The following is a 27,569-nucleotide window of genomic DNA, read 5'->3' on the forward strand; positions in this document are numbered from 1 at the left end:
AAGACAGAGAGAGGGAGGGGAGGAGGGAGGAAGACAAAGAGAGTGAGGGGGAGGAGGGACAGGAGAGGGAGGGAGAGAGCAGGAGAGAGGAGGCGGGAGAGGGAGAGATGAGGGAGAGATGAGGGGGGAGAGGGAGGGAGAGAGGAGTGGGGAGAGGGGGAGATGAGGGAGAGAGGAGGGGGGAGAGGGAGGGAGAGAGCAGGAGAGAGGAGGGAGGAGAGGGGGAGATGAGGGTGAGAGGAAGGGCGAGAGGGGAGATAAGGGAGAGAGGAGGGGGGAGAGGGAGGGAGAGAGGAGGGGGGAGAGGGCAGAAGAGGGAGAGATAAGGGAGATGAGGGAGAGAGGAGGGGGGAGAGGGAGGGAGAGAGCAGGAGAGAGGGGGGAGAGGGAGAGAGGATGGAGAGATGAGGGGGGAGAGATGAGGGAGAGAGGAGGGGGGAGAGGGAGAGATGAGGGAGAGAGGAGGGGGGAGAGGGAGAGATGAGGGAGAGAGGAAGGGGGAGATGAGGGAGAGAGGAGGGGGGAGAGGGAGGGAGAGAGCAGGAGAGAGGAGGGAGGAGAGGGGGAGATGAGGGTGAGAGGAAGGGCGAGAGGGGAGATAAGGGAGAGAGGAGGGGGGAGAGGGAGGGAGAGAGGAGGGGGGAGAGGGCAGAAGAGGGAGAGATAAGGGAGATGAGGGAGAGAGGAGGGGGGAGAGGGAGGGAGAGAGCAGGAGAGAGGGGGGGAGAGGGAGAGAGGATGGAGAGATGAGGGGGGAGAGATGAGGGAGAGAGGAGGGGGGAGAGGGAGAGATGAGGGAGAGAGGAGGGGGGAGAGGGAGAGATGAGGGAGAGAGGAAGGGGGAGATGAGGGAGAGAGGAGGGGGGAGAGGGGAGATGAGGGAGAGAGGAAGGGGGAGATGAGGGAGAGAGGAGAGGGGAGAGGGGAGATGAGGGAGAGAGGAAGGGGGAGAGGGAGAGATGAGGGAGAGATGAGGGAGAGAGGAGGGGGAGAGGGAGAGATGAGGGAGAGAGATGAGGGAGAGAGGAGGGGGGAGAGGGAGAGATGAGGGAGAGAGATGAGGGAGAGAGGGAGGGAGAGAGATGAGGGAGAGAGGGGGGGAGGGGGAGATGAGGGAGAGAGGGGGGGAGAGTGAGAGATGAGGGAGAGAGGAGGGGGGAGAGGGGAGATGAGGAAGAGGAGGGGAGAGAGGGAGAGATAAGGGAGAGAGGAGGGGAGAGGGGAGATGAGGGAGAGAGGAGAGATAAGGGAGAGGAGGGGAGAGAGGGAGAGATGAGGGGGAGGGGAGATGAGGGAGAGGAGGGGAGAGAGGGAGATGAGGGAGAGGAGGGGAGAGAGGGAGAGATGAGGGAGAGGAGGGGAGAGAAGGAGAGATGAGGGGGAGGGGAGATGAGGAAGAGAGGAGAGATGAGGGAGAGGAGGGGAGAGAGGGAGAGATGAGGGGGAGGGGAGATGAGGGAGAGGAGGGGAGAGAGGGAGAGATGAGGGAGAGAGAGAGAGATGAGGGAGAGGGGGATGGTGAACATCAGTAAAGTCCAGAAGTTCAGGGTGTTGAGGATGAAAACTCCTTCCAAGCACCAGGCAGATATCATTATACAGTTAACAAGAGTACATTTAACCAATGAGATCACACTCAGGATGAAGTCAAGAAGTTTCTGTCTCCATTATCTACACAGATAGCTGCTTCCAGAGAAGACAGAAGACACTTCTTTAAAGTGTTGAACCATCAACAACAGGTTCTAGCCAGTTCTCAGAGCCTATGTGTCTAATATAGAAGAGTGATCAATCTTTAAAACCTATTCATATACAAGAAACATTCAATCTTGAGCTGGTGCCTCAACTGCCCTAAGAGACAAGAAACCAGTGTGTGAGGACGGGGCTGGACATGCTGATGCAGTAAAACAATCTACTGAAGCATATACAAAGCATTAAACAGAAACAACAATTCTGCCATCTAGTGGACACAGTAACAACCATTCTGCAACAACCTTTCTGCCATCTAGTGGACACAGTAACAACCATTCTACAATCTAGAGGACACAGTAACAACCATTCTGCCATCCAGAGGATACAGTAACAACCATTCTACAATCTAGAGGACACAGTAACAACCATTCTGCCATCTAGTGGACACAGTAACAACCATTCTGCCATCTAGTGAACACAGTAACAACCATTCTGCCATCCAGAGGATACAGTAACCACCATTATGCCATCTAGTGGACACAGTAACAACCATTCTACAATCTAGAGGACACAGTAACAACCATTCTGCCATCCAGAGGATACAGTAACCACCATTATGCCATCTAGTGGACACAGTAACAACCATTCTGCCATCTAGTGAACACAGTAACAACCATTCTGCCAGCTAGAGGATACAGCAACAACCATTCTGCCATCTAGAGGACACAGTAACAACCATTCTGCCATCTAGTCGATACAGAAACAACCATTCTGCCATCTAGAGGACACAGTAACAACCATTCTGCCATCTAGTGGATACAGTAACAACTATTCTGCAACAACCTTTCTGCCATCTAGTGGATACAGTAACAACCATTCTGCCATCTAGTCAATACAGAAACAACCATTTTGCCATCTAGTGGACATAGTAACAACCATTCTGCCATCTAGTGGATACAGTAACAACCATTCTGCCATCTAGTGGATACAGTAACAACCATTCTGCAACAACCTTTCTGCCATCTAGTGGATACAGTAACAACCATTCTGCCATCTAGTTGATACAGTAACAATCATTCTGCCACATAGTGGACACAGTAACAACCATTCTGCCATCTAGTGGACACAGTAACAACCATTCTGCCACATAGTGGACACAGTAACAACCATTCTGCCATCTAGTGGATACAGTAACAACCATTCTGCCAGCTAGAGGATACAGCAACAACCATTCTGCCATCTAGTGGACACAGTAACAACCCTTCTGCCATCTAGAGGACACAGTAACAACCATTCTGCCATCTAGTGGACACAGTAACAACCATTCTGCCAGCTAGAGGATACAGTAACAACCATTCTGCCATCTAGTGGACACAGTAACAACCATTCTGCCATCTAGTGGACACAGTAACAACCATTCTGCCACATAGTGGACACAGTAACAACCATTCTGCCATCTAGTGGATACAGTAACAACCATTCTGCCATCTAGTCGGTGCAGAATGGTTGTTTCTGTCATCTAGTGGACACAGTAACAACCATTCTGCCATCTGGTGGACACAGCGACAACCATTCTGCCATCTAGAGGACACAGTAACAACCATTCTGCCATCTAGTCGATACAGAAACAACCATTTTGCCATCTAGTGGACACAGTAACAACCATTCTGCCATCTAGTTGATACAGTAACAACCATTCTGCCACATAGAGGACACAGTAACAACCATTCTGCCATCTAGTGGACACAGTAACAACCATTCTGCCATCTAGAGGACACAGTAACAACCATTCTGCCATCTAGTTGATACAGTAACAACCATTCTGCCACCTAGAAAACACAGTATCAACCATTCTCTGCCATCTAGTGGACACAGTAACAACCATTCTGCCATCTAGAGGACACAGTAACAACCATTCTGCCATCTAGTGGACACAGTAACAACCATTCTGCCAGCTAGAGGATACAGTAACAACCATTCTGCCATCTAGTGGACACAGTAACAACCCTTCTGCCATCTAGAGGACACAGTAACAACCATTCTGCCATCTAGTGGACACAGTAACAACCATTCTGCCAGCTAGAGGATACAGTAACAACCATTCTGCCATCTAGTGGACACAGTAACAACCATTCTGCCATCTAGTGGACACAGTAACAACCATTCTGCCACATAGTGGACACAGTAACAACCATTCTGCCATCTAGTGGATACAGTAACAACCATTCTGCCATCTAGTGGACACAGTAACAACCATTCTGCCACATAGTGGACACAGTAACAACCATTCTGCCATCTAGTGGATACAGTAACAACCATTCTGCCATCTAGTCGGTGCAGAATGGTTGTTTCTGTCATCTAGTGGACACAGTAACAACCATTCTGCCATCTGGTGGACACAGCGACAACCATTCTGCCATCTAGAGGACACAGTAACAACCATTCTGCCATATAGTCGATACAGAAACAACCATTTTGCCATCTAGTGGACACAGTAACAACCATTCTGCCATCTAGTTGATACAGTAACAACCATTCTGCCACATAGAGGACACAGTAACAACCATTCTGCCATCTAGTGGACACAGTAACAACCATTCTGCCATCTAGAGGACACAGTAACAACCATTCTGCCATCTAGTTGATACAGTAACAACCATTCTGCCACCTAGAAAACACAGTATCAACCATTCTCTGCCATCTAGTGGACACAGTAACAACCATTCTGCAACAACCATTCTGCCATCTAGTGGATACAGTAAGAACCATTCTGCCATCTAGTGGACATAGTAACAACCATTATGCCATCTAGTGGATACAGTAACAACCATTCTGCCATCTAGTTGATACAGTAACAATCATTCTGCCACATAGTGGACACAGTAACAACCATTCTGCCATCTAGTGGACACAGTAACAACCATTCTGCCACATAATGGACACAGTAACAACCATTCTGCCATCTAGTGGACATAGTAACAACCATTATGCCATCTAGTGGACACAGTAACAACCATTCTGCCATCTAGTGAACACAGTAACAACCATTCTGCCATCTAGTGGATACAGTAACAACCATTCTGCAACAACCATTCTGCCATCTAGTGGATACAGCAACAACCATTCTGCCACATAGTGGACACAGTAACAACCATTCTGCAACAACCATTCTGCCATCTAGTGGACACAGTAACAACCATTCTGCCATCTAGAGGATACAGTAACAACCATTCTGCCATCTAGTTGATACATTAACAACCATTCTGCCATCTAGAGGATACAGTAACAACCATTCTGCCATCTAGTTGATACAGTAACAACCATTCTGCCATCTAGAGGATACAGTAACAACCATTCTGTCATCTAGTTGATACAGCAACAACCATTCTTCCATCTAGAGGACACAGTAACAACCATTCTGCCATCTAGTGGACACAGTAACAACCATTCTGCCATCTAGTCGATACAGAAACAACCATTCTGCCATCTAGTGGACACAGTAACAACCATTCTGCCATCTAGAGGACACAGTAACAACCATTGTGCCATCTAGAGGACACAGTAACAACCATTGTGCCATGTAGAGGACACAGTAACAACCATTCTGCCATCTAGAGGACACAGTAACAACCATTCTGCCATATAGTCGATACAGAAACAACCATTTTGCCATCTAGTGGACACAGTAACAACCATTCTGCCATCTAGTTGATACAGTAACAACCATTCTGCCACATAGAGGACACAGTAACAACCATTCTGCCATCTAGTGGACACAGTAACAACCATTCTGCCATCTAGAGGACACAGTAACAACCATTCTGCCATCTAGTTGATACAGTAACAACCATTCTGCCACCTAGAAAACACAGTATCAACCATTCTCTGCCATCTAGTGGACACAGTAACAACCATTCTGCAACAACCATTCTGCCATCTAGTGGATACAGTAAGAACCATTCTGCCATCTAGTGGACATAGTAACAACCATTATGCCATCTAGTGGATACAGTAACAACCATTCTGCCATCTAGTTGATACAGTAACAATCATTCTGCCACATAGTGGACACAGTAACAACCATTCTGCCATCTAGTGGACACAGTAACAACCATTCTGCCACATAATGGACACAGTAACAACCATTCTGCCATCTAGTGGACATAGTAACAACCATTATGCCATCTAGTGGACACAGTAACAACCATTCTGCCATCTAGTGAACACAGTAACAACCATTCTGCCATCTAGTGGATACAGTAACAACCATTCTGCAACAACCATTCTGCCATCTAGTGGATACAGCAACAACCATTCTGCCACATAGTGGACACAGTAACAACCATTCTGCAACAACCATTCTGCCATCTAGTGGACACAGTAACAACCATTCTGCCATCTAGAGGATACAGTAACAACCATTCTGCCATCTAGTTGATACATTAACAACCATTCTGCCATCTAGAGGATACAGTAACAACCATTCTGCCATCTAGTTGATACAGTAACAACCATTCTGCCATCTAGAGGATACAGTAACAACCATTCTGTCATCTAGTTGATACAGCAACAACCATTCTTCCATCTAGAGGACACAGTAACAACCATTCTGCCATCTAGTGGACACAGTAACAACCATTCTGCCATCTAGTCGATACAGAAACAACCATTCTGCCATCTAGTGGACACAGTAACAACCATTCTGCCATCTAGAGGACACAGTAACAACCATTGTGCCATCTAGAGGACACAGTAACAACCATTGTGCCATGTAGAGGACACAGTAACAACCATTCTGCCATCTAGAGGACACAGTAACAACCATTCTGCCATCTAGTCGATACAGAAACAACCATTCTGCCATCTAGTGGACACAGTAACAACCATTCTGCCATCTATAGGATACAGTAACAACCATTGTGCCATCTAGAGGACACAGTAACAACCATTGTGCCATCTAGAGGACACAGTAACAACCATTGTGCCATCTAGTGAACACAGTAACAACCATTCTGCCATCTAGAGGATACAGCAACAACCATTCTGCCATCTAGTGGATACCGTGCGTGCGTGTACCTACCAGGGCAGTAGCTCCGTAGTACTCCAGGCTGAATAAGTGAAGCGGGGACGGTGCTCTGGTCAAACACGCAGCTGTAACGTCCAGTAGCCTCCAACCAGGGGCCTGTTATCAACACCTTCACACCACCCTGACAGACGTATAAACTACCTATTAGTCTCACTTTCTGCTTCTCTGCTCAGGTTTAGATGAAGGTTAATTTGAACCTATTTCTCTGCTCAGGTTTAGATGAAGGTTAATTTGAACCTATTTCTCTGCTCAGGTTTAGATGAAGGTTAATTTGAACCTATTTCTCTGCTCAGGTTTAGATGAAGGTTAATTTGAACCTATTTCTCTGCTCAGGTTTAGATGAAGGTTAATTTGAACATATTTCTCTGCTCAGGTTTAGATGAAGGTTAATTTGAACATATTTCTCTGCTCAGGTTTAGATGAAGGTTAATTTGAACCTATTTCTCTGCTCAGGTTTAGATGAAGGTTAATTTGAACATATTTCTCTGCTCAGGTTTAGATGAAGGTTAATTTGAACCTATTTCTCTGCTCAGGTTTAGATGAAGGTTAATTTGAACCTATGTCTCTGCTCAGGTTTAGATGAAGGTTAATTTGAACCTATTTCTCTGCTCAGGTTTAGATGAAGGTTAATTTGAACCTATTTCTCTGCTCAGGTTTAGATGAAGGTTAATTTGAACATATTTCTCTGCTCAGGTTTAGATGAAGGTTAATTTGAACCTATTTCTCTGCTCAGGTTTAGATGAAGGTTAATTTGAACCTATTTCTCTGCTCAGGTTTAGATGAAGGTTAATTTGAACATATTTCTCTGCTCAGGTTTAGATGAAGGTTAATTTGAACACATTTCTCTGCTCAGGTTTAGATGAAGGTTAATTTGAACATATTTCTCTGCTCAGGTTTAGATTAAGGTTAATTTGAACCTATTTCTCTGCTCAGGTTTAGATGAAGGTTAATTTGAACCTATTTCTCTGCTCAGGTTTAGATGAAGGTTAATTTGAACATATTTCTCTGCTCAGGTTTAGATGAAGGTTAATTTTGAACATCTTTCTCTGCTCAGGTTTAAATTCATTAGAATATATTTCTCTGCTCAGGTTTAGATTAAGGTTTAGGTTAATTTGAATATATTTCTCTGCTCAGGTTTAGATTAAGGTTTAGGTTAATTTGAACATATTTCTCTGCTCAGGTTTAGATGAAGGTTTGGGTTCATTTGAACATATTTCTCTGCTCAGGTTTAAATTCATTAGAATATATTTCTCTGCTCAGGTTTAGATTAAGGTTTAGGTTAATTTGAATATATTTCTCTGCTCAGGTTTAGATTAAGGTTTAGGTTAATTTGAACATATTTCTCTGCTCAGGTTTAGATGAAGGTTTGGGTTCATTTGAACATATTTCTCTGCTCAGGTTTAGATGGTTTATTTGAAAATCTTGCACACATACAGCAACATACATAACATGTGATCTCATAAATACAGTCAAATTTATAATCAATATAAGGTCAATAAATAGGTCATGTTCAAAAGGCTTCCCATTAAATCAACCCAGACAGGCCCCCCTCTCCCCTGTCTCACCTCTGGGTAGGACCACTCGGGGGAGAAGTCTGTGATGGTTGCTAGGCGTTGTAGCTCAGTCCCGTTGTTAGGGGGAAGAGGGGGGAAGGGGAGGAAGGAGGAGGAGGGGGAGGGCTGGGGAGGAACCATGTAACGTACCCCCGTAGGGAACAGGCTGGTGGGAGCCGGGTTTGGGACGAGGACCGAGGTGTGTGTGTGTGTGTGTGTGTTGGGGGCGTCGGCCTCTGTGATGAGCTCAGAGATGAGGTCAGGGAACTGGCTGTCGAACGATATCTCTAGCTCCTCCGAGACATCCGTTACCTCCGACCTTTGACCCGTGTCCATGGGTGTGTCCTCTGCCTCGTAGCCCCGCCCCCTCTCCTCCTTTACTCTAACCCGCCCATTAGCCATATTGGTCATGTTAACATTACCCATAGTGGCATTGGCACTGTCCATATTAACAGTAGTCGAAAGAGCCATGTTTGCATTAGCCACGTTGTTGATGTTAGCAAACAGGGACTCTAAGGGAGTCGGCTGGCTGAGTCTCTGGTGCAGGAGTAAGAGCTGCCTCCCCCTCTCCCTTTCCACCTCCCTCTGCCTCTCTCTTTCCACCTCTTTCTCCATCTCTCTCTCCTGACTCTGAAGACGTCTGTGTTGCAGCAGGAGGAGTTGAGAGTGGTGGTTCTGGGTCAGGGTCAGTGGGGTTGGGGTCGGGGTGGGGTTGGGGTTACAGTGCATAGAGGTCATGGGTTGGGGGAGGTGCTGCTGGAGCTCTTTGGGCTCTAGGACGACCAATGGCTGCTCTCCGTCCTGCCTGTGAGGCTGCAGATTGGGCGCCATCTGCTGAGTGGGAGGGGTCTGCTGCGTTTCGTGGCGAATCAGGAGCAGCGATGATGATGCTTTTCTGTGGTGTTGCCCTGACGACGACGGCTTGGGGGATTGGCTTCGCTGGAGGAGAGCCAGTTTGGTGGGCGGGTGCCCCTCTTCTCTCCCCTCCTCCCTCTGTCTTTCTCTCTCTCCATCTGCCTCCCCCCTCTCCCCCTCTGTCTCCCCCAGAGGGCCCAGGGCCAGCGCTGATTCCAGACACAGAGGCAGGAGAGAGGGGGCGGAGTGGGACGGAGAGAGGGATAGAGAAAGGGATGGAGGGAGGGAGGAAGAAGGGGCGGAGTGGGACGGAGAGAGGGATAGAGAAAGGGATGGAGGGAGGGAGGAAGAAGGGATAGAGTGGGACGGAGAGAGGGATAGAGAAAGGGATGGAGGGAGGGAGGAAGAAGGGATAGAGTGGGACGGAGAGAGGGATAGAGAAAGGGATGGAGGGAGTGAGGAAGAAGGGGCAGAGTGGGACGGAGAGAGGGATAGAGAAAGGGTTGGAGGGAGGGAGGAAGAAGGGGCAGAGGTCTGGAGCACCACTCTCTCTTCATTCTTCCTCTCTGCCTCAGAAGAGAGGGATGAGAGAGAGGAGGGAGGGGATGAGCAGGGGGGAGGGGACGTGGGGGAGAGGGACAGAGTGAGGGAGGGTGCATGTGGGGAGGAGGAGGAGGGGGGAGGAGAGGGTGAGGAGGGGGGGAGAGTGCCTCCGTAGGTCTGACCCTGTTTAGGACTGTTCAGAAAGGAGTCTGGATCGAAGATAGGAGGTTGGCAGGGTGAGGGAGAAGGGGCGGCAGGAGGGAGAGGGTGCAGGAGGGATGGAGAGGGGGATGGAGTGAGGAGTATTCCCCCTATAACGGGTGAGGACAGGAGGGTGAGGCTGAGAGTAGCCACCCCGGGGGTGGGGGGGGAGGGGGTGGGTGGAGCAGGTGGGGTTGGGGGGGAGGGGGTGTCTGGTTTAGGGGGGACGGGGGAGAGTACCAGCTGACCTGAACGGGTAAGAGACAGACTCGACTCCCGCTCTCCTCCACCCTGCGTCCCGATGACCCCCGCCGTAGTCATGACGATCACCGCATTCTGCGGTAGGGCAACCGTCGTCAGGCCCCGCTGGTCACCATAGAAACTGTTGGTGGTGCCGTTGCTGACGGCGATGGTTGCTGTGCGGTGAGCCTGAGGGGGGGATGATGAGGAGGAGGAGGAGGAGGAGGAGGGGGGAGAGGGGGAGGAAGAGACTCCCTCATGTCTCCCTACCAGGCTGGTAGACCCTCCAAGCTTTACCTGGGAGTGTGTGTGTGAGGGGGGAGGGTGTGTGTGTGAGGGGGGAGGGTGTGTGTGGGAGGGGGGAGGGTGTGTGTGTGAGGGGGGAGGGTGTGTGTGTGGGGGGGGAGGGTGTGTGTGTGGGGGAGGTTTCTTCTCGCCGCCTGCAGGGATGTCTCCCCCTCCTGTCTCCCCCTCAGCCAGGGGTGAGGCTGACATGGCAGGGCTGGTAGCGGGCAGTTTGGGGGAGATAATGCGATGTTTGGTGCTGTTACAGCGGTGGGGAATGTTAGCTCCAGGAGACGCTGGAAGGAGGAAGGTAAGATAGCGAGTGACGGAGAGACGAGAGGGAGGGAGGAGAGGGAGGAAAGGGAAGGGAGGGACGAGAGGGACGAGAGGGAGGAGGGAGGGACGTGAGGGAAGAGAGGGAGGAGAGGGACGAGAGGGAGAAGGGAGGGAAGAGAGGGAGGAGCGGGACGAGAAGGAGGAGAGGGACGAGAGGGAGGAGAGGGAAGAGAGGGAGGAGGGAGGGAAGAGAGGGACGAGAGGGACGAGAGGGAAGAAAGGGAGGGAAGGGACGAGAGGGACGAGGGAGGGAAGAGAGGGAGGAGAGGGACGAGAAGGAGGAGAGGTAGGAGAGGGACGAGAGGGAGGAGAGGGAAGAGAGGGAGGAGAGGGAAGAGAGGGACGAGAGGGAGGAGGGAGGGACGTGAGGGAGGAGAGGGAAGAGAGGGAGGAGAGGAAAGAGAGGGAGGAGAGGCAAAAAAGGGATGAGAGGGAGGAGAGGGAGGGACGAGAGGGAAGAGAGGGAGGGTAGGGACAAGAGGGAGGAGAGGGACGAGAGGGAGGAGGGAGGGAAGATAGGGACGAGAGGGACGAGAGGGAAGAGAGGGAAGAGAGGGAGGAGGGAGGAACGCGAGGGAGGATAGGGAAGAGAAGGACGAGAGGGAGGAGAGGGAAGAGAGGGACGAGAGGGAGGAGGGAGGGAAGAGAGGGAGGAGAGGCAAGAGAGGAACGAGAGGGAGGAGAGGCAAGAGAGGGACGAGAGGGAGGAGGGAGGGAGGAGGGAGGAGAGGCAAGAGAGGGACGAGAGGGAGGAGAGGGAAGAGAGCGAGAAGGAGGGAGGGACAAGAGGGACAAAAGGGAGGAGGGAAGAGAGGGAGGAGAATTGAAAGAAACAGAACATACAGAATACATTGCAGTAGTCACAGTAGTCTCTAGCCACAGTAGTCTGTAGTCACAGTAGTCTGTAGTCACAGTAGTCTGTAGTCACTAGTCACAGCAGTCACTAGTCACAGTGGTATGTAGTCACAGTAGTCCTTAGTCACAGTAGTCTGTAGTCACAGTAGTCTCTAGTCACAGTAGTCTCTAGCCACAGTAGTCTGTAGTCACAGTAGTCTGTAGTCACAGTAGTCTGTAGTCACTAGTCACAGCAGTCACTAGTCACAGTGGTATGTAGTCACAGTAGTCCTTAGTCACAGTAGTCTGTAGTCACAGTAGTCTGTAGTCACTAGTCACAGCAGTCACTAGTCACAGTGGTCTGTAGTCACAGTAGTCTGCAGTCGCCGTAGTCTGTAGTCACAGTAGTCACTAGTCATGGTAGTCTCTAGTTACAGCAGTCACTAGTCACAGTAGTCTCCAATCACAGTAGTCTTTAGTGGCAGTAGTCTGTAGTCACAGTAGTCTGTAGTCACAGTAGTCTGTAGTCAAGTAGTCAGCAGTCACAGTAGTCCACAGTCAGTAGTCTGTAGACACAGTTGTCTGTAGTGACAGTAGTCTCTTGTCACGGTAGTCTCTAGTCACAGCAGCCACAGTAGTCTCTAGTTACAGTAGTAACTAGTTACAGTAGTCTCTAGTCACAGTAGTCTGTAGACACAGTTGTCTGTAGTCACAGTAGTCTCTTGTCACGGTAGTCTCTAGTCACAGTAGCCACAGTAGTCTCTAGTTACAGTAGTCACTAGTTACAGTAGTCTCTAGTTACAGTAGTCTCTAGTCACAGCAGTCCAGTCACAGTAGTCCGCAGTCACAGTAGTCCAGTCACAGTAGTCCACAGTCACAGTGGTCCATAGTCACAGTGGTCTGTAGTCACCGTAGTCTCTAGTCACAGTAGTCCGCAGTCACAGTAGTCAAAAGTCAAAGTGGTCCGTAGTCACGGTAGTCTCTAGTCACAGCAGTCAGTAGTCACAGTAGTCTCTAGTCACAGTAGTCTCTAGTCACAGTAGCCTGCTGTCACAGCAATCTGCCGTCACAGTAGCCTGCCGTCACAGTAGTCTGCCGTCACAGTAGTCTCTAGTCACAGTAGTCTGCCGTCACAGTAGTCATTAGTCACAGTAGTCTCTAGTCACAGTAGTCTGCCATCACAGTAGTCTCTAGTCACAGTAGTCTGCAGTCACAGTAGTCACTAGTCACAGTAGTCTCTAGTCACAGTAGTCTCTAGTCACAGTAGTCACTAGTCACAGTAGTCTCTAGTCACAGTAGTCTGCAGTCACAGTAGTCTCTAGTCACAGTAGTCACTAGTCACAGTAGTCTCTAGTCACAGTAGTCTGCAGTCACAGTAGTCAATAGTACAGTGGTCCGTAGTCACGGTAGTCTCCAGTCACAGTAGTCTCCAGTCACAGTAGTCTCTATTCACAGTAGTCCGTAGTCAAGGTAGTCAAAAGTCACAGTAGTCTCTAGTCACAGTAGTCTCCAGTCACGGTAGTCTCTACTCACAGTAGTCGCTAGACACAGTAGTCCGTAGTCACAGTAGTCTCTAGTTACAGTAGTCTCTAGTCACAGTAGCCTGCTGTCACAGCAATCTGCCGTCACAGTAACCTGCCGTCACAGTAGTCTGCCGTCACAGTAGTCACTAGTCACAGTAGTCTCTAGTCACAGTAGTCACTAGTCACAGTAGTCTGCAGTCACAGTAGTCACTAGTACAGTGGTCCGTAGTCACGGTAGTCTCCAGTCACAGTAGTGTCCAGTCACAGTAGTCTCTATTCACAGTAGTCCGTAGTCGCGGTAGTCAAAAGTCACAGTAGTCTCTAGTCACAATAGTCTCCAGTCACGGTAGTCTCTAGTCACAGTAGTCGCTAGACACAGTAGTCCGTAGTCACAGTAGTCTCTAGTTACAGTAGTCTCTAGTTACAGTAGTCTCTAGTCACAGTAGCCTGCTGTCACAGCAATCTGCCGTCACAGTAACCTGCCGTCACAGTAGTCTGCCGTCACAGTAGTCACTAGTCACAGTAGTCTCTAGTCACAGTAGTCACTAGTCACAGTAGTCTCTAGTCACAGTAGTCACTAGTCCCAGTAGTCTCTAGTCACAGTAGTCTGCAGTCCCAGTAGTCACTAGTCACAGTAGTCTCTAGTCACAGTAGTCACTAGTCACAGTAGTCTCTAGTCACAGTAGTCATTAGTCACAGTAGTCTCCAGTCACAGTAATCTCTAATCACAGTAGTCCGTAGTCACGGTAGTCCATAGTCACAGTAGTCTCTAGTCACAGTAGTCTCCAGTCACGGCAGTCTCAAGGCACAGTAGTCCGTAGTCTCTAGTCACAGTAGTCCGTAGTCACAGTAGTCTCTAGTCACGGTAGTCTCTAGTCACAGTAGTCCGTAGTTACGGTAGTCTCTAGTCACAGTAGTCTATAGTGTTTGGCTATACTGCCCTCCAGTGGTAACATTTACACAGATTTACCCAGTGTGGAGCTGCAGAGACAGGTGTGTGTGCGAGGCTGAGGTTTGGTCTGTTGAGACTCCAGGATCTGTTGAGCCAGTTGTTCTATAGAGAACTCTGATGATCCATAACCTTCTCCACATGACCACTTAATGCTGTGGACTAGAGAAACACAGAGAGAGAGAGAGAGAGAGAGAGAGAGAGAGAGAGAGAGAGAGAGAGAGAGAGAGAGAGAGAGAGAGAAACAGAGAGATAGAGACAGAGAGAGAGACAGAGAGAGAGAGAGAGAGAGAGAGAGAGAGAGAGAGACAGACAGACAGACAGACAGACAGAGACAGACAGACAGACAGACAGACAGACAGACAGACAGACAGAGAAACACAGAGAGAGAGAGACAGAGAGACAGAGAAACACAGAGAGCGAGAAAGAGACAGACAGAGAAACACAGAGACAGAGAGACACCATAGATATTAGTCAGCCATCACATTGCCAGGACTTATGGTGCCTTCAAGTGCCGTGGGAATGAACACCCGTCCCAAGACTGACCTCTGAGTGGGAGGAGGTACTCCCATCACTGACCTTTCACCTTTTCAACCAAAAGATGACAAATAGGTCTTGAATTTGTTTTGTTATCTTTTGGCACAATCAGATCGGACCTAAGACTTCCTAACTGGGAAGGTTTGCAATTATGAGGAGCAATATATGTATGTATGTATGTGTGTACTAACACATAGGCTTGAGCTGGGCCAGTAGTTCGTCTCGGCTCCAGCGTAATGAGTCTCGGCGGTCGGCAACGGCACATAGCAACGGGCCGCACGCCTTCCCATGATCCTCCAGCGACGGAACATTCAGGTAGTGAACCAGCACCATGTCTGGGTTCTACACACACACACACACACACACACACACACACACACACACACACACACACACACACACACACACACACACACACACACACACACACACACACACACACACAGAGAGAGAAGAGGTTAATACACACACACCAGGGTTTCCGTTAGCCGAAAATGAAAACTATTTTTAATCAGGTAAATAAACCTGCAGCCCATTCTAACCCATCTAAACACAATCACATATAATGAATGACAAGGTGAAAACAGGTTTTTACAAATGGTATTTATTTATTTTATTTTTTATTTCACCTTTATTTAACCAGGTATTTATATATATATACAGCCCTTTATTTAACCAGGTATTTATATATATAACCTTTTATTTAACCAGGTATTTATATATATAACCCTTTATTTAACCAGGTATTTATATATAACCCTTTATTTAACCAGGTATTTATATATATAACCCTAACCCTTTATTTAACCAGGTATTTATATATATATAACCCTTTATTTACCCAGGTATTTATATATATAACCCTAACCCTTTATTTAACCAGGTATTTATATATATAACCCTTTATTTAACCAGGTATTTATATATATATAACCCTTTATTTACCCAGGTATTTATATATATAACCCTAACCCTTTATTTAACCAGGTATTTATATATATAACCCTTTATTTAACCAGGTATTTATATATATATAACTCTTTATTTAACCAGGTATTTATATATATAACCCTAACCCTTTATTTAACCAGGTATTTATATATATATAACCCTTTATTTAACCAGGTATTTATATATATAACCCTTTATTTAACCAGGTATTTATATATATAACCCTTTATTTAACCAGGTATTTATATATATAACCCTTTATTTAACCAGGTATTTATATATATAACCCTAACCCTTTATTTAACCAGGTATTTATATATATATAACCCTTTATTTAACCAGGTATTTATATATATAACCCTAACCCTTTATTTAACCAGGTATTTATATATATAACCCTTTATTTACCCAGGTATTTATATATATAACCCTTTATTTAACCAGGTATTTATATATATAACCCTTTATTTAACCAGGTATTTATATATATAACCCTTTATTTAACCAGGTATTTATATATATAACCCTTTATTTACCCAGGTATTTATATATATAACCCTAACCCTTTATTTAACCAGGTATTTATATATATAACCCTTTATTTAACCAGGTATTTATATATATATAACCCTTTATTTACCCAGGTATTTATATATATAACCCTAACCCTTTATTTAACCAGGTATTTATATATATAACCCTTTATTTAACCAGGTATTTATATATATATAACTCTTTATTTAACCAGGTATTTATATATATAACCCTAACCCTTTATTTAACCAGGTATTTATATATATATAACCCTTTATTTAACCAGGTATTTATATATATAACCCTTTATTTAACCAGGTATTTATATATATAACCCTTTATTTAACCAGGTATTTATATATATAACCCTTTATTTAACCAGGTATTTATATATATAACCCTAACCCTTTATTTAACCAGGTATTTATATATATATAACCCTTTATTTAACCAGGTATTTATATATATAACCCTAACCCTTTATTTAACCAGGTATTTATATATATAACCCTTTATTTACCCAGGTATTTATATATATAACCCTTTATTTAACCAGGTATTTATATATATAACCCTTTATTTAACCAGGTATTTATATATATAACCCTTTATTTAACCAGGTATTTATATATTATATATATAATCCTAACCCTTTATTTAACCAGGTAGGCAAGTTGAGAACAAGTTCTCATTTACAACTGCGACCTGGCCAAGATAAAGCAAAGCAGTTCGACACATACAACGACACAGAGTTACACATGGAGTAAAACAAACATACAGTCAATAATACAGTAGAAACAAGTCTATATACGATGTGAGCAAATGAGGTGAGATAAGGGAGGTAAAGGCAAAAAAAGGCCATGGTGGCAAAGTAGATACAATATAGCAAGTAAAACACTGGAATGGTAGATTTGCAGTGGAAGAATGTGCAAAGTAGAAATAAAAATAATGGGGTGCAAAGGGGCAAAATAAATTAATTAATTAATTAAATACAGTAGGGAAAGAGGTAGTTGTTTGGGCTAAATTATAGGTGGGCTATGTACAGGTGCAGTAATCTGTGAGCTGCTCTGACAGTTGGTGCTTAAAGCTAGTGAGGGAGATAAGTGTTTCCAGTTTCAGAGATTTTTGTAGTTCGTTCCAGTCATTGGCAGCAGAGAACTGGAAGGAGAGGCGGCCAAAGAAAGAATTGGTTTTGAGGGTGACGAGAGAGATATACCTGCTGGAGCGTGTGCTACAGGTGGGAGATGCTATGGTGACCAGCGAGCTGAGATAAGGGGGGACTTTACCTAGCAGGGTCTTGTAGATGACATGGAGCCAGTGGGTTTGGCGACGAGTATGAAGCGAGGGCCAGCCATCGAGAGCATACAGGTCGCAATGGTGGGTAGTATATGGGGCTATGGTGACAAAACGGATTGCACTGTGATAGACTGCATCCAATTTGTTGAGTAGGGTATTGGAGGCTATTTTGTAAATGACATCGCCAAAGTCAAGGATTGGTAGGATGGTCAGTTTTACAAGGGTATGTTTGGCAGCATGAGTGAAGGATGCTTTGTTGCGAAATAGGAAGCCAATTCTAGATTTAACTTTGGATTGGAGATGTTTGATATAGGTCTGGAAGGAGAGTTTAGAGTCTAACCAGACACCTAGGTAGTTGTAGTTGTCCACGTATTCTAAGTCAGAGCCGTCCAGAGTAGTGATGTTGGACAGGCGGGCAGGTGCTGTCAGCGATCGGTTGAAGAGCATGCATTTAGTTTTATTAGCATTTAAAAGCAGTTGGAGGCCACGGAAGGAGAGTTGTATGGCATTGAAGCTGAATGTTTGCAAATGTTTGCAAATGCATTGAAAATGAAATACAGAAATATCTAATTTACATAGTATTCACATCGCTCAGTCAATACATGTAAGAATCACTTTTGGTAGAGATGGAGTCTTCTTGGGGCAGAGATGGAGTCTTCTTGGGGCAGAGATGGAGTCTTCTTGAGTCAGAGATGGAGTCTTCTTGGGGCAGAGATGGAGTCTTCTTGGGACAGAGATGGAGTCTTCTTGAGTCAGAGATGGAGTCTTCTTGGGGCAGAGATGGAGTCTTCTTGGGACAGAGATGGAGTCTTCTTGAGACAGAGATGGAGTCTTCTTGGGACAGAGATGGAGTCTTCTTGGGGCAGAGATGGAGTCTTCTTGAGTCAGAGATGGAGTCTTCTTGAGTCAGAGATGGAGTCTTCTTGAGTCAGAGATGGAGTCTTCTTGGGGCAGAGATGGAGTCTTCTTGGGGCAGAGATGGAGTCTTCTTGGGGCAGAGATGGAGTCTTCTTGAGTCAGAGATGGAGTCTTCTTGGGGCAGAGATGGAGTCTTCTTGGGACAGAGATGGAGTCTTCTTGGGGCAGAGATGGAGTCTTCTTGAGACAGAGATGGAGTCTTCTTGGGACAGAGATGGAGTCTTCTTGGGGCAGAGATGGAGTCTTCTTGAGTCAGAGATGGAGTCTTCTTGGGTCCATAAAGTTAATTTCTTTGCCACATTTTTAGAAATTTTATTTTAGTGCCTTATTGATGACATGTTTTGGAATAGTTTTATTCTCTACGGGCTTCCTTCTTTTCACTCTGTCATTTAGGTTTGTATTGTGAAGTAACAGTGTTGTTGATCCATCCTCAGTTTTCTCATATCACAGCCAATCAACTCTGTAACTGTTTTAAAAAGTCACCATTGACCTCATGGTGAAATACCTGATCGGTTTCCTTCCTCTCCAGCAACTGAGTTTAGTGAATGCGGTATCTTTGTAGTGGCTGGGTGTATTAGTACACCATCCAAAGTGTAATTGATAACTTCACCATGCTTAAAGGGATATTCAATGTCTGCTTGTATTATTTATACCCATCTAATAATAGGTTAGGGTTAGGGTTAGGGTTAGGGGTTAGGGTTAGGGTTAGGGTTAGGGTTAGGGGTTAGGGTTAGGGTTAGGGTTAGGGTTAGGACCGTTCTTTGTGAGGCATTGGAAAACCTCCCTGGTCTTTGTGGTTGAATCTGTGTTTGAAATTCACTGCTTGACTGAGGGACCTTACAGATAATTGTAAGTGTGGGGGTCAGGGATATATCAACCCATCCTAGTGGTTTATAATCCTAGTCAGATTATCAACCAATACTAGTGGTTTATAATCCTAGTCATATTATCAATCCATCCTAGAGGTTTATAATCCTAGTCATATTATCAACCAATACTAGTCATATTATCAACCCATACTAGTCATATTATCAACTCATACTAGTCATATTATCAACCAATACTAGTCATATTATCAACCCATACTAGTCATATTATCAACCCATACTAGTCATATTATCAATCCATCATAGAGGTTTATAATCCTAGTCATATTATCAACCAATACTAGTCATATTATCAACCAATACTAGTCATATTATCAACCCATCCTAGTGGTTTATAATCCTAGTCATATTATCAACCCATACTAGTCATATTATCAACCCATACTAGTCATATTATCAACCCATACTAGTCATATTATCAACCCATACTAGTCATATTATCAACCCATACTAGTCATATTATCAACCAATACTAGTCATATTATCAACCCATCCTAGTGGTTTATAATCCTAGTCATATTATCAACCCATCCTAGTGGTTTATAATACTAGTCATATTATCAACCAATACTAGTTATCAATCCATCCTAGAGGTTAGTCATATTATCAATATGATCAGGTGTGTTGTCGAGAGTGGTGTTTTCCAAGATGTCTTTTCCCAGGTGTGCTGTCTAGAGTGGAGTTTTCCCAGGTGTGTTGTCTAGAGTGGTGTTTTCCCAGGTGTGCTGTCTAGGGTGGTGTTTTCCCAGGTGTGCTGTCTAGGGTGGTGTTTTCCCAGGTGTGCTGTCTAGGGTGGTGTTTTCCCAGGTGTGCTGTCTAGAGTGGAGTTTTCCAAGATGTGTTTTCCCAGGTGTGTTGTCTAGAGTGGTGTTTTCCAAGATGTCTTTTCCCAGGTGTGCTGTCTAGGGTGGTGTTTTCCCAGGTGTGTTGTCTAGGGTGGTGTTTTCCCAGGTGTGCTGTCTAGAGTGGAGTTTTCCAAGATGTGTTTTCCCAGGTGTGTTGTCTAGAGTGGTTTTTTCCCAGGTGTGCTGTCTAGAGTGGTGTTTTCCAAGATGTGTTTTCCCAGGTGTGCTGTCTAGAGTGGAGTTTTCCAAGATGTGTTTTCCCAGGTGTGCTGTCTAGAGTGGTGTTTTCCCAGGTGTGCTGTCTAGAGTGGAGTTATCCAAGATGTGTTTTCCCAGGTGTGCTGTCTAGAGTGGTGTTTTCCAAGATGTGTTTTCCCAGGTGTGCTGTCTAGAGTGGAGTTTTCCAAGATGTGTTTTCCCAGGTGTGCTGTCTAGGGTGGTGTTTTCCCAGGTGTGCTGTCTAGAGTGGTGTTTTCCCAGGTGTGTTGTCTAGAGTGGTTTTTTCCCAGGTGTGCTGTCTAGAGTGGTGTTTTCCAAGATGTGTTTTCCCAGGTGTGCTGTCTAGAGTGGTGTTTTCCAAGATGTGTTTTCCCAGGTGTGCTGTCTAGAGTGGTGTTTTCCCAGGTGTGCTGTCTAGAGTGGAGTTTTCCAAGATGTGTTTTCCCAGGTGTGCTGTCTAGAGTGGTGTTTTCCCAGGTGTGCTGTCTAGAGTGGAGTTTTCCAAGATGTGTTTTCCCAGGTGTGTTGTCTAGAGTGGTTTTTTCCCAGGTGTGCTGTCTAGAGTGGTGTTTTCCAAGATGTGTTTTCCCAGGTGTGCTGTCTAGAGTGGTTTTTTCCCAGGTGTGTTGTCTAGAGTGGTGTTTTCCAAGATGTGTTTTCCCAGTTGTGCTGTCTAGAGTGGTGTTTTCCAAGATGTGTTTTCCCAGGTGTGCTGTCTAGAGTGGAGTTTTCCAAGATGTGTTTTCCCAGGTGTGCTGTCTAGAGTGGAGTTTTCCCAGTTGTGCTGTCTAGAGTGGAGTTTTCCCAGGTGTGCTGTCTAGAGTGGTGTTTTCCAAGATGTGTTTTCCCAGGTGTGCTGTCTAGAGTGTTTTCCAAGATGTGTTTTCCCAGGTGTGCTGTCTAGGGTGGTGTTTTCCCAGGTGTGCTGTCTAGAGTGGTGTTTTCCCAGGTGTGCTGTCTAGGGTGGTTTTTTCCAAGATGTGTTTTCCCAGGTGTGCTGTCTAGGGTGGTGTTTTCCCAGGTGTGCTGTCTAGAGTGGTGTTTTCCCAGGTGTGCTGTCTAGGGTGGTTTTTTCCAAGATGTGTTTTCCCAGGTGTGCTGTCTAGAGTGGTGTTTTCCCAGGTGTGTTGTCTAGAGTGGAGTTTTCCAAGATGTGTTTTCCCAGGTGTGCTGTCTAGAGTGGAGTTTTCCAATATGTGTTTTCCCAGGTGTGCTGTCTAGAGTGGAGTTTTCCAAGGTGTGTTTTCCCAGGTGTGCTGTCTAGAGTGGAGTTTTCCAAGATGTGTTTTCCCAGGTGTGCTGTCTAGAGTGGTGTTTTCCCAGGTGTGCTGTCTAGAGTGGTGTTTTCCCAGGTGTGCTGTCTAGGGTGGTGTTTTCCCAGGTGTGCTGTCTAGAGTGGTGTTTTCCCAGGTGTGCTGTCTAGGGTGGTTTTTTCCCAGGTGTGCTGTCTAGAGTGGTGTTTTCCCAGGTGTGCTGTCTAGGGTGGTGTTTTCCCAGGTGTGCTGTCTAGGGTGGTGTTTTCCCAGGTGTGTTGTCTAGGGTGGTTTTTTCCAAGATGTGTTTTCCCAGGTGTGCTGTCTAGAGTGGAGTTTTCCCAGTTGTGCTGTCTAGAGTGGAGTTTTCCCAGGTGTGCTGTCTAGAGTGGTGTTTTCCCAGGTGTGTTGTCTAGAGTGGTGCTTTCCAAGATGTGTTTTCCCAGGTGTGCTGTCTAGGGTGGTGTTTTCCCAGGTGTGCTGTCTAGAGTGGTGTTTTCCAAGATGTGTTTTCCCAGGTGTGCTGTCTAGAGTGGTGTTTTCCAAGATGTGTTTTCCCAGGTGTGCTGTCTAGAGTGGAGTTTTCCCAGTTGTGCTGTCTAGAGTGGAGTTTTCCCAGGTGTGCTGTCTAGAGTGGTGTTTTCCCAGGTGTGTTGTCTAGAGTGGTGCTTTCCAAGATGTGTTTTCCCAGGTGTGCTGTCTAGGGTGGTGTTTTCCCAGGTGTGCTGTCTAGAGTGGTGTTTTCCAAGATGTGTTTTCCCAGGTGTGCTGTCTAGAGTGGTGTTTTCCAAGATGTGTTTTCCCAGGTGTGCTGTCTAGAGTGGTGTTTTCCAAGATGTGTTTTCCCAGGTGTGCTGTCTAGAGTGGTGTTTTCCAAGATGTGTTTTCCCAGGTGTGCTGTCTAGAGTGGTGTTTTCCAAGATGTGTTTTCCCAGGTGTGCTGTCTAGAGTGGTGTTTTCCAAGATGTGTTTTCCCAGGTGTGCTGTCTAGAGTGGTGTTTTCCAAGATGTGTTTTCCCAGGTGTGCTGTCTAGGGTGGTGTTTTCCCAGGTGTGTTTTCCCAGTCTAGAGTGGTGTTTTCCCAGGTGTGCTGTCTAGAGTGGTATTTTCCAAGATGTGTTTTCCCAGGTGTGCTGTCTAGAGTGGTGTTTTCCAAGATGTGTTTTCCCAGGTGTGCTGTCTAGGGTGGTGTTTTCCCAGGTGTGTTTTCCCAGTCTAGAGTGGTGTTTTCCCAGGTGTGCTGTCTAGAGTGGTGTTTTCCAAGATGTGTTTTCCCAGGTGTGTTGTCTAGGGTGGTGTTTTCCCAGGTGTGCTGTCTAGAGTGTTTTTTTCCAAGATGTGTTTTCCCAGGTGTGCTGTCTAGAGTGGTGTTTTCCCAGGTGTGTTGTCTAGAGTGGTGTTTTCCAAGATGTGTTTTCCCAGGTGTGTTGTCTAGGGTGGTGTTTTCCCAGGTGTGTTTTCCCAGGTGTGCTGTCTAGAGTGGAGTTTTTCCCAGGTGTTTTTTCCCAGGTGTGCTGTCTAGAGTGGAGTTTTCCCAGGTGTGCTGTCTAGGGTGGTGTTTTCCCAGGTGTGCTGTCTAGAGTGGTGTTTTCCCAGGTGTGCTGTCTAGGGTGGTGTTTTCCCAGGTGTGCTGTCTAGAGTGGTGTTTTCCAAGATGTGTTTTCCCAGGTGTCCTGTCTAGGGTGGTGTTTTCCCAGGTGTGTTTTCCCAGATGTGCTGTCTAGAGTGGTGTTTTCCCAGGTGTGTTGTCTAGGGTGGTTTTTTCCAAGATGTGTTTTCCCAGGTGTGCTGTCTAGGGTGGTGTTTTCCCAGGTGTGCTGTCTAGGGTGGTGCTTTCCCAGGTGTGCTGTCTAGGGTGGTGTTTTCCCAGGTGTGCTGTCTAGAGTGGTGCTTTCCAAGATGTGTTTTCCCAGGTGTGTTGTCTAGGGTGGTGTTTTCCCAGGTGTGCTGTCTAGAGTGGTGCTTTCCAAGATGTGTTTTCCCAGGTGTGTTGTCTAGGGTGGTTTTTTCCAATATGTGTTTTCCCAGGTGTGCTGTCTAGAGTGGTGTTTTCCCAGTTGTGCTGTCTAGAGTGGAGTTTTCCCAGGTGTGTTGTCTAGGGTGGTTTTTTCCAAGATGTGTTTTCCCAGGTGTGTTGTCTAGGGTGGTGTTTTCCCAGGTGTGCTGTCTAGAGTGGTGCTTTCCAAGATGTGTTTTCCCAGGTGTGTTGTCTAGGGTGGTTTTTTCCAAGATGTGTTTTCCCAGGTGTGCTGTCTAGAGTGGTGTTTTCCCAGTTGTGCTGTCTAGAGTGGTGTTTTCCCAGGTGTGCTGTCTAGGGTGGTGTTTTCCCAGGTGTGTTGTCTAGAGTGGAGTTTTCCAATATGTGTTTTCCCAGGTGTGCTGTCTAGAGTGGTGTTTTCCCAGGTGTGCTGTCTAGAGTGGAGTTTTCCCAGGTGTGCTGTCTAGGGTGGTGTTTTCCCAGGTGTGCTGTCTAGAGTGGTGTTTTCCCAGGTGTGCTGTCTAGGGTGGTGTTTTCCCAGGTGTGCTGTCTAGAGTGGTGTTTTCCAAGATGTGTTTTCCCAGGTGCGCTGTCTAGGGTAGTGTTTTCCCAGGTGTGTTGTCTAGAGTGGTTTTTTCCAAGATGTGTTTTCCCAGGTGTGCTGTCTAGGGTGGTGTTTTCCCAGGTGTGCTGTCTAGGGTGGTTCTTTCCCAGTTGTGCTGTCTAGAGTGGTGTTTTCCCAGGTGTGCTGTCTAGGGTGGTGTTTTCCCAGGTGTGTTGTCTAGGGTGGTTTTTTCCCAGGTGTGCTGTCTAAAGTGGTGCTTTCCAAGATGTGTTTTCCCAGGTGTGTTGTCTAGGGTGGAGTTTTCCCAGGTGTGCTGTCTAGAGTGGTGTTTTCCCAGGTGTGCTGTCTAGAATGGAGTTTTCCCAGGTGTGCTGTCTAGGGTGGTGTTTTCCCAGGTGTGCTGTCTAGAGTGGTGTTTTCCCAGGTGTGCTGTCTAGGGTGGTGTTTTCCCAGGTGTGCTGTCTAGAGTGGTGTTTTCCAAGATGTGTTTTCCCAGGTGCGCTGTCTAGGGTGGTGTTTTCCCAGGTGTGTTGTCTAGAGTGGTTTTTTCCAAGATGTGTTTTCCCAGGTGTGCTGTCTAGGGTGGTGTTTTCCCAGGTGTGCTGTCTAGGGTGGTTCTTTCCCAGTTGTGCTGTCTAGAGTGGTGTTTTCCCAGGTGTGCTGTCTAGGGTGGTGTTTTCCCAGGTGTGTTGTCTAGGGTGGTTTTTTCCAAGATGTGTTTTCCCAGGTGTGTTGTCTAGGGTGGTTTTTTCCAAGATATGTTTTCCCAGGTGTGTTGTCTAGGGTGGTGTTTTCCCAGGTGTGCTGTCTAGGGTGGTTTTTTCCCAGGTGTGCTGTCTAGAGTGGTGTTTTCCCAGGTGTGCTGTCTAGGGTGGTGTTTTCCCAGGTGTGCTGTCTAGGGTGGTGTTTTCCCAGGTGTGTTGTCTAGGGTGGTTTTTTCCAAGATGTGTTTTCCCAGGTGTGCTGTCTAGAGTGGAGTTTTCCCAGTTGTGCTGTCTAGAGTGGAGTTTTCCCAGGTGTGCTGTCTAGAGTGGTGTTTTCCCAGGTGTGTTGTCTAGAGTGGTGCTTTCCAAGATGTGTTTTCCCAGGTGTGCTGTCTAGGGTGGTGTTTTCCCAGGTGTGCTGTCTAGAGTGGTGTTTTCCAAGATGTGTTTTCCCAGGTGTGCTGTCTAGAGTGGTGTTTTCCAAGATGTGTTTTCCCAGGTGTGCTGTCTAGAGTGGAGTTTTCCCAGTTGTGCTGTCTAGAGTGGAGTTTTCCCAGGTGTGCTGTCTAGAGTGGTGTTTTCCCAGGTGTGTTGTCTAGAGTGGTGCTTTCCAAGATGTGTTTTCCCAGGTGTGCTGTCTAGGGTGGTGTTTTCCCAGGTGTGCTGTCTAGAGTGGTGTTTTCCAAGATGTGTTTTCCCAGGTGTGCTGTCTAGAGTGGTGTTTTCCAAGATGTGTTTTCCCAGGTGTGCTGTCTAGAGTGGTGTTTTCCAAGATGTGTTTTCCCAGGTGTGCTGTCTAGAGTGGTGTTTTCCAAGATGTGTTTTCCCAGGTGTGCTGTCTAGAGTGGTGTTTTCCAAGATGTGTTTTCCCAGGTGTGCTGTCTAGAGTGGTGTTTTCCAAGATGTGTTTTCCCAGGTGTGCTGTCTAGAGTGGTGTTTTCCAAGATGTGTTTTCCCAGGTGTGCTGTCTAGGGTGGTGTTTTCCCAGGTGTGTTTTCCCAGTCTAGAGTGGTGTTTTCCCAGGTGTGCTGTCTAGAGTGGTATTTTCCAAGATGTGTTTTCCCAGGTGTGCTGTCTAGAGTGGTGTTTTCCAAGATGTGTTTTCCCAGGTGTGCTGTCTAGGGTGGTGTTTTCCCAGGTGTGTTTTCCCAGTCTAGAGTGGTGTTTTCCCAGGTGTGCTGTCTAGAGTGGTGTTTTCCAAGATGTGTTTTCCCAGGTGTGTTGTCTAGGGTGGTGTTTTCCCAGGTGTGCTGTCTAGAGTGTTTTTTTCCAAGATGTGTTTTCCCAGGTGTGCTGTCTAGAGTGGTGTTTTCCCAGGTGTGTTGTCTAGAGTGGTGTTTTCCAAGATGTGTTTTCCCAGGTGTGTTGTCTAGGGTGGTGTTTTCCCAGGTGTGTTTTCCCAGGTGTGCTGTCTAGAGTGGAGTTTTTCCCAGGTGTTTTTTCCCAGGTGTGCTGTCTAGAGTGGAGTTTTCCCAGGTGTGCTGTCTAGGGTGGTGTTTTCCCAGGTGTGCTGTCTAGAGTGGTGTTTTCCCAGGTGTGCTGTCTAGGGTGGTGTTTTCCCAGGTGTGCTGTCTAGAGTGGTGTTTTCCAAGATGTGTTTTCCCAGGTGTCCTGTCTAGGGTGGTGTTTTCCCAGGTGTGTTTTCCCAGATGTGCTGTCTAGAGTGGTGTTTTCCCAGGTGTGTTGTCTAGGGTGGTTTTTTCCAAGATGTGTTTTCCCAGGTGTGCTGTCTAGGGTGGTGTTTTCCCAGGTGTGCTGTCTAGGGTGGTGCTTTCCCAGGTGTGCTGTCTAGGGTGGTGTTTTCCCAGGTGTGCTGTCTAGAGTGGTGCTTTCCAAGATGTGTTTTCCCAGGTGTGTTGTCTAGGGTGGTGTTTTCCCAGGTGTGCTGTCTAGAGTGGTGCTTTCCAAGATGTGTTTTCCCAGGTGTGTTGTCTAGGGTGGTTTTTTCCAATATGTGTTTTCCCAGGTGTGCTGTCTAGAGTGGTGTTTTCCCAGTTGTGCTGTCTAGAGTGGAGTTTTCCCAGGTGTGTTGTCTAGGGTGGTTTTTTCCAAGATGTGTTTTCCCAGGTGTGTTGTCTAGGGTGGTGTTTTCCCAGGTGTGCTGTCTAGAGTGGTGCTTTCCAAGATGTGTTTTCCCAGGTGTGTTGTCTAGGGTGGTTTTTTCCAAGATGTGTTTTCCCAGGTGTGCTGTCTAGAGTGGTGTTTTCCCAGTTGTGCTGTCTAGAGTGGTGTTTTCCCAGGTGTGCTGTCTAGGGTGGTGTTTTCCCAGGTGTGTTGTCTAGAGTGGAGTTTTCCAATATGTGTTTTCCCAGGTGTGCTGTCTAGAGTGGTGTTTTCCCAGGTGTGCTGTCTAGAGTGGAGTTTTCCCAGGTGTGCTGTCTAGGGTGGTGTTTTCCCAGGTGTGCTGTCTAGAGTGGTGTTTTCCCAGGTGTGCTGTCTAGGGTGGTGTTTTCCCAGGTGTGCTGTCTAGAGTGGTGTTTTCCAAGATGTGTTTTCCCAGGTGCGCTGTCTAGGGTAGTGTTTTCCCAGGTGTGTTGTCTAGAGTGGTTTTTTCCAAGATGTGTTTTCCCAGGTGTGCTGTCTAGGGTGGTGTTTTCCCAGGTGTGCTGTCTAGGGTGGTTCTTTCCCAGTTGTGCTGTCTAGAGTGGTGTTTTCCCAGGTGTGCTGTCTAGGGTGGTGTTTTCCCAGGTGTGTTGTCTAGGGTGGTTTTTTCCCAGGTGTGCTGTCTAAAGTGGTGCTTTCCAAGATGTGTTTTCCCAGGTGTGTTGTCTAGGGTGGAGTTTTCCCAGGT

The 27,569-nt window shown here is 46.7% G+C and overlaps 2 protein-coding genes across 3 annotated transcripts in view; both read right to left on the reverse strand.

Annotated features, from left to right (window-relative positions):
* The window catches only part of LOC139379145 (calmodulin binding transcription activator 2), a 162,076-nt gene that overhangs the window by 69,027 nt on the left and 65,480 nt on the right, over window positions 1-27,569 (reverse strand). For both annotated transcript variants that reach the window (XM_071121986.1, XM_071121985.1), the window contains exons 7-10: window positions 14,820-14,970; window positions 14,113-14,253; window positions 8,338-10,745; window positions 6,767-6,893 (exon numbers count right to left, since the gene is read on the reverse strand). In XM_071121986.1, coding sequence (XP_070978087.1) covers window positions 6,767-6,893; window positions 8,338-10,745; window positions 14,113-14,253; window positions 14,820-14,970 — 2,827 coding nt within the window. The remainder of the gene's footprint in view (window positions 1-6,766; window positions 6,894-8,337; window positions 10,746-14,112; window positions 14,254-14,819; window positions 14,971-27,569) is intronic.
* The window catches only part of LOC139379146 (high mobility group protein B2-like), a 371,903-nt gene that overhangs the window by 980 nt on the left and 343,354 nt on the right, over window positions 1-27,569 (reverse strand). The gene's annotated exons all lie outside the window — the stretch shown is intronic.

The sequence above is a fragment of the Oncorhynchus clarkii genome, chromosome 21, assembly GCF_045791955.1.
Source record: "Oncorhynchus clarkii lewisi isolate Uvic-CL-2024 chromosome 21, UVic_Ocla_1.0, whole genome shotgun sequence".
In the NCBI taxonomy this organism is placed as follows: domain Eukaryota; kingdom Metazoa; phylum Chordata; class Actinopteri; order Salmoniformes; family Salmonidae; genus Oncorhynchus; species Oncorhynchus clarkii.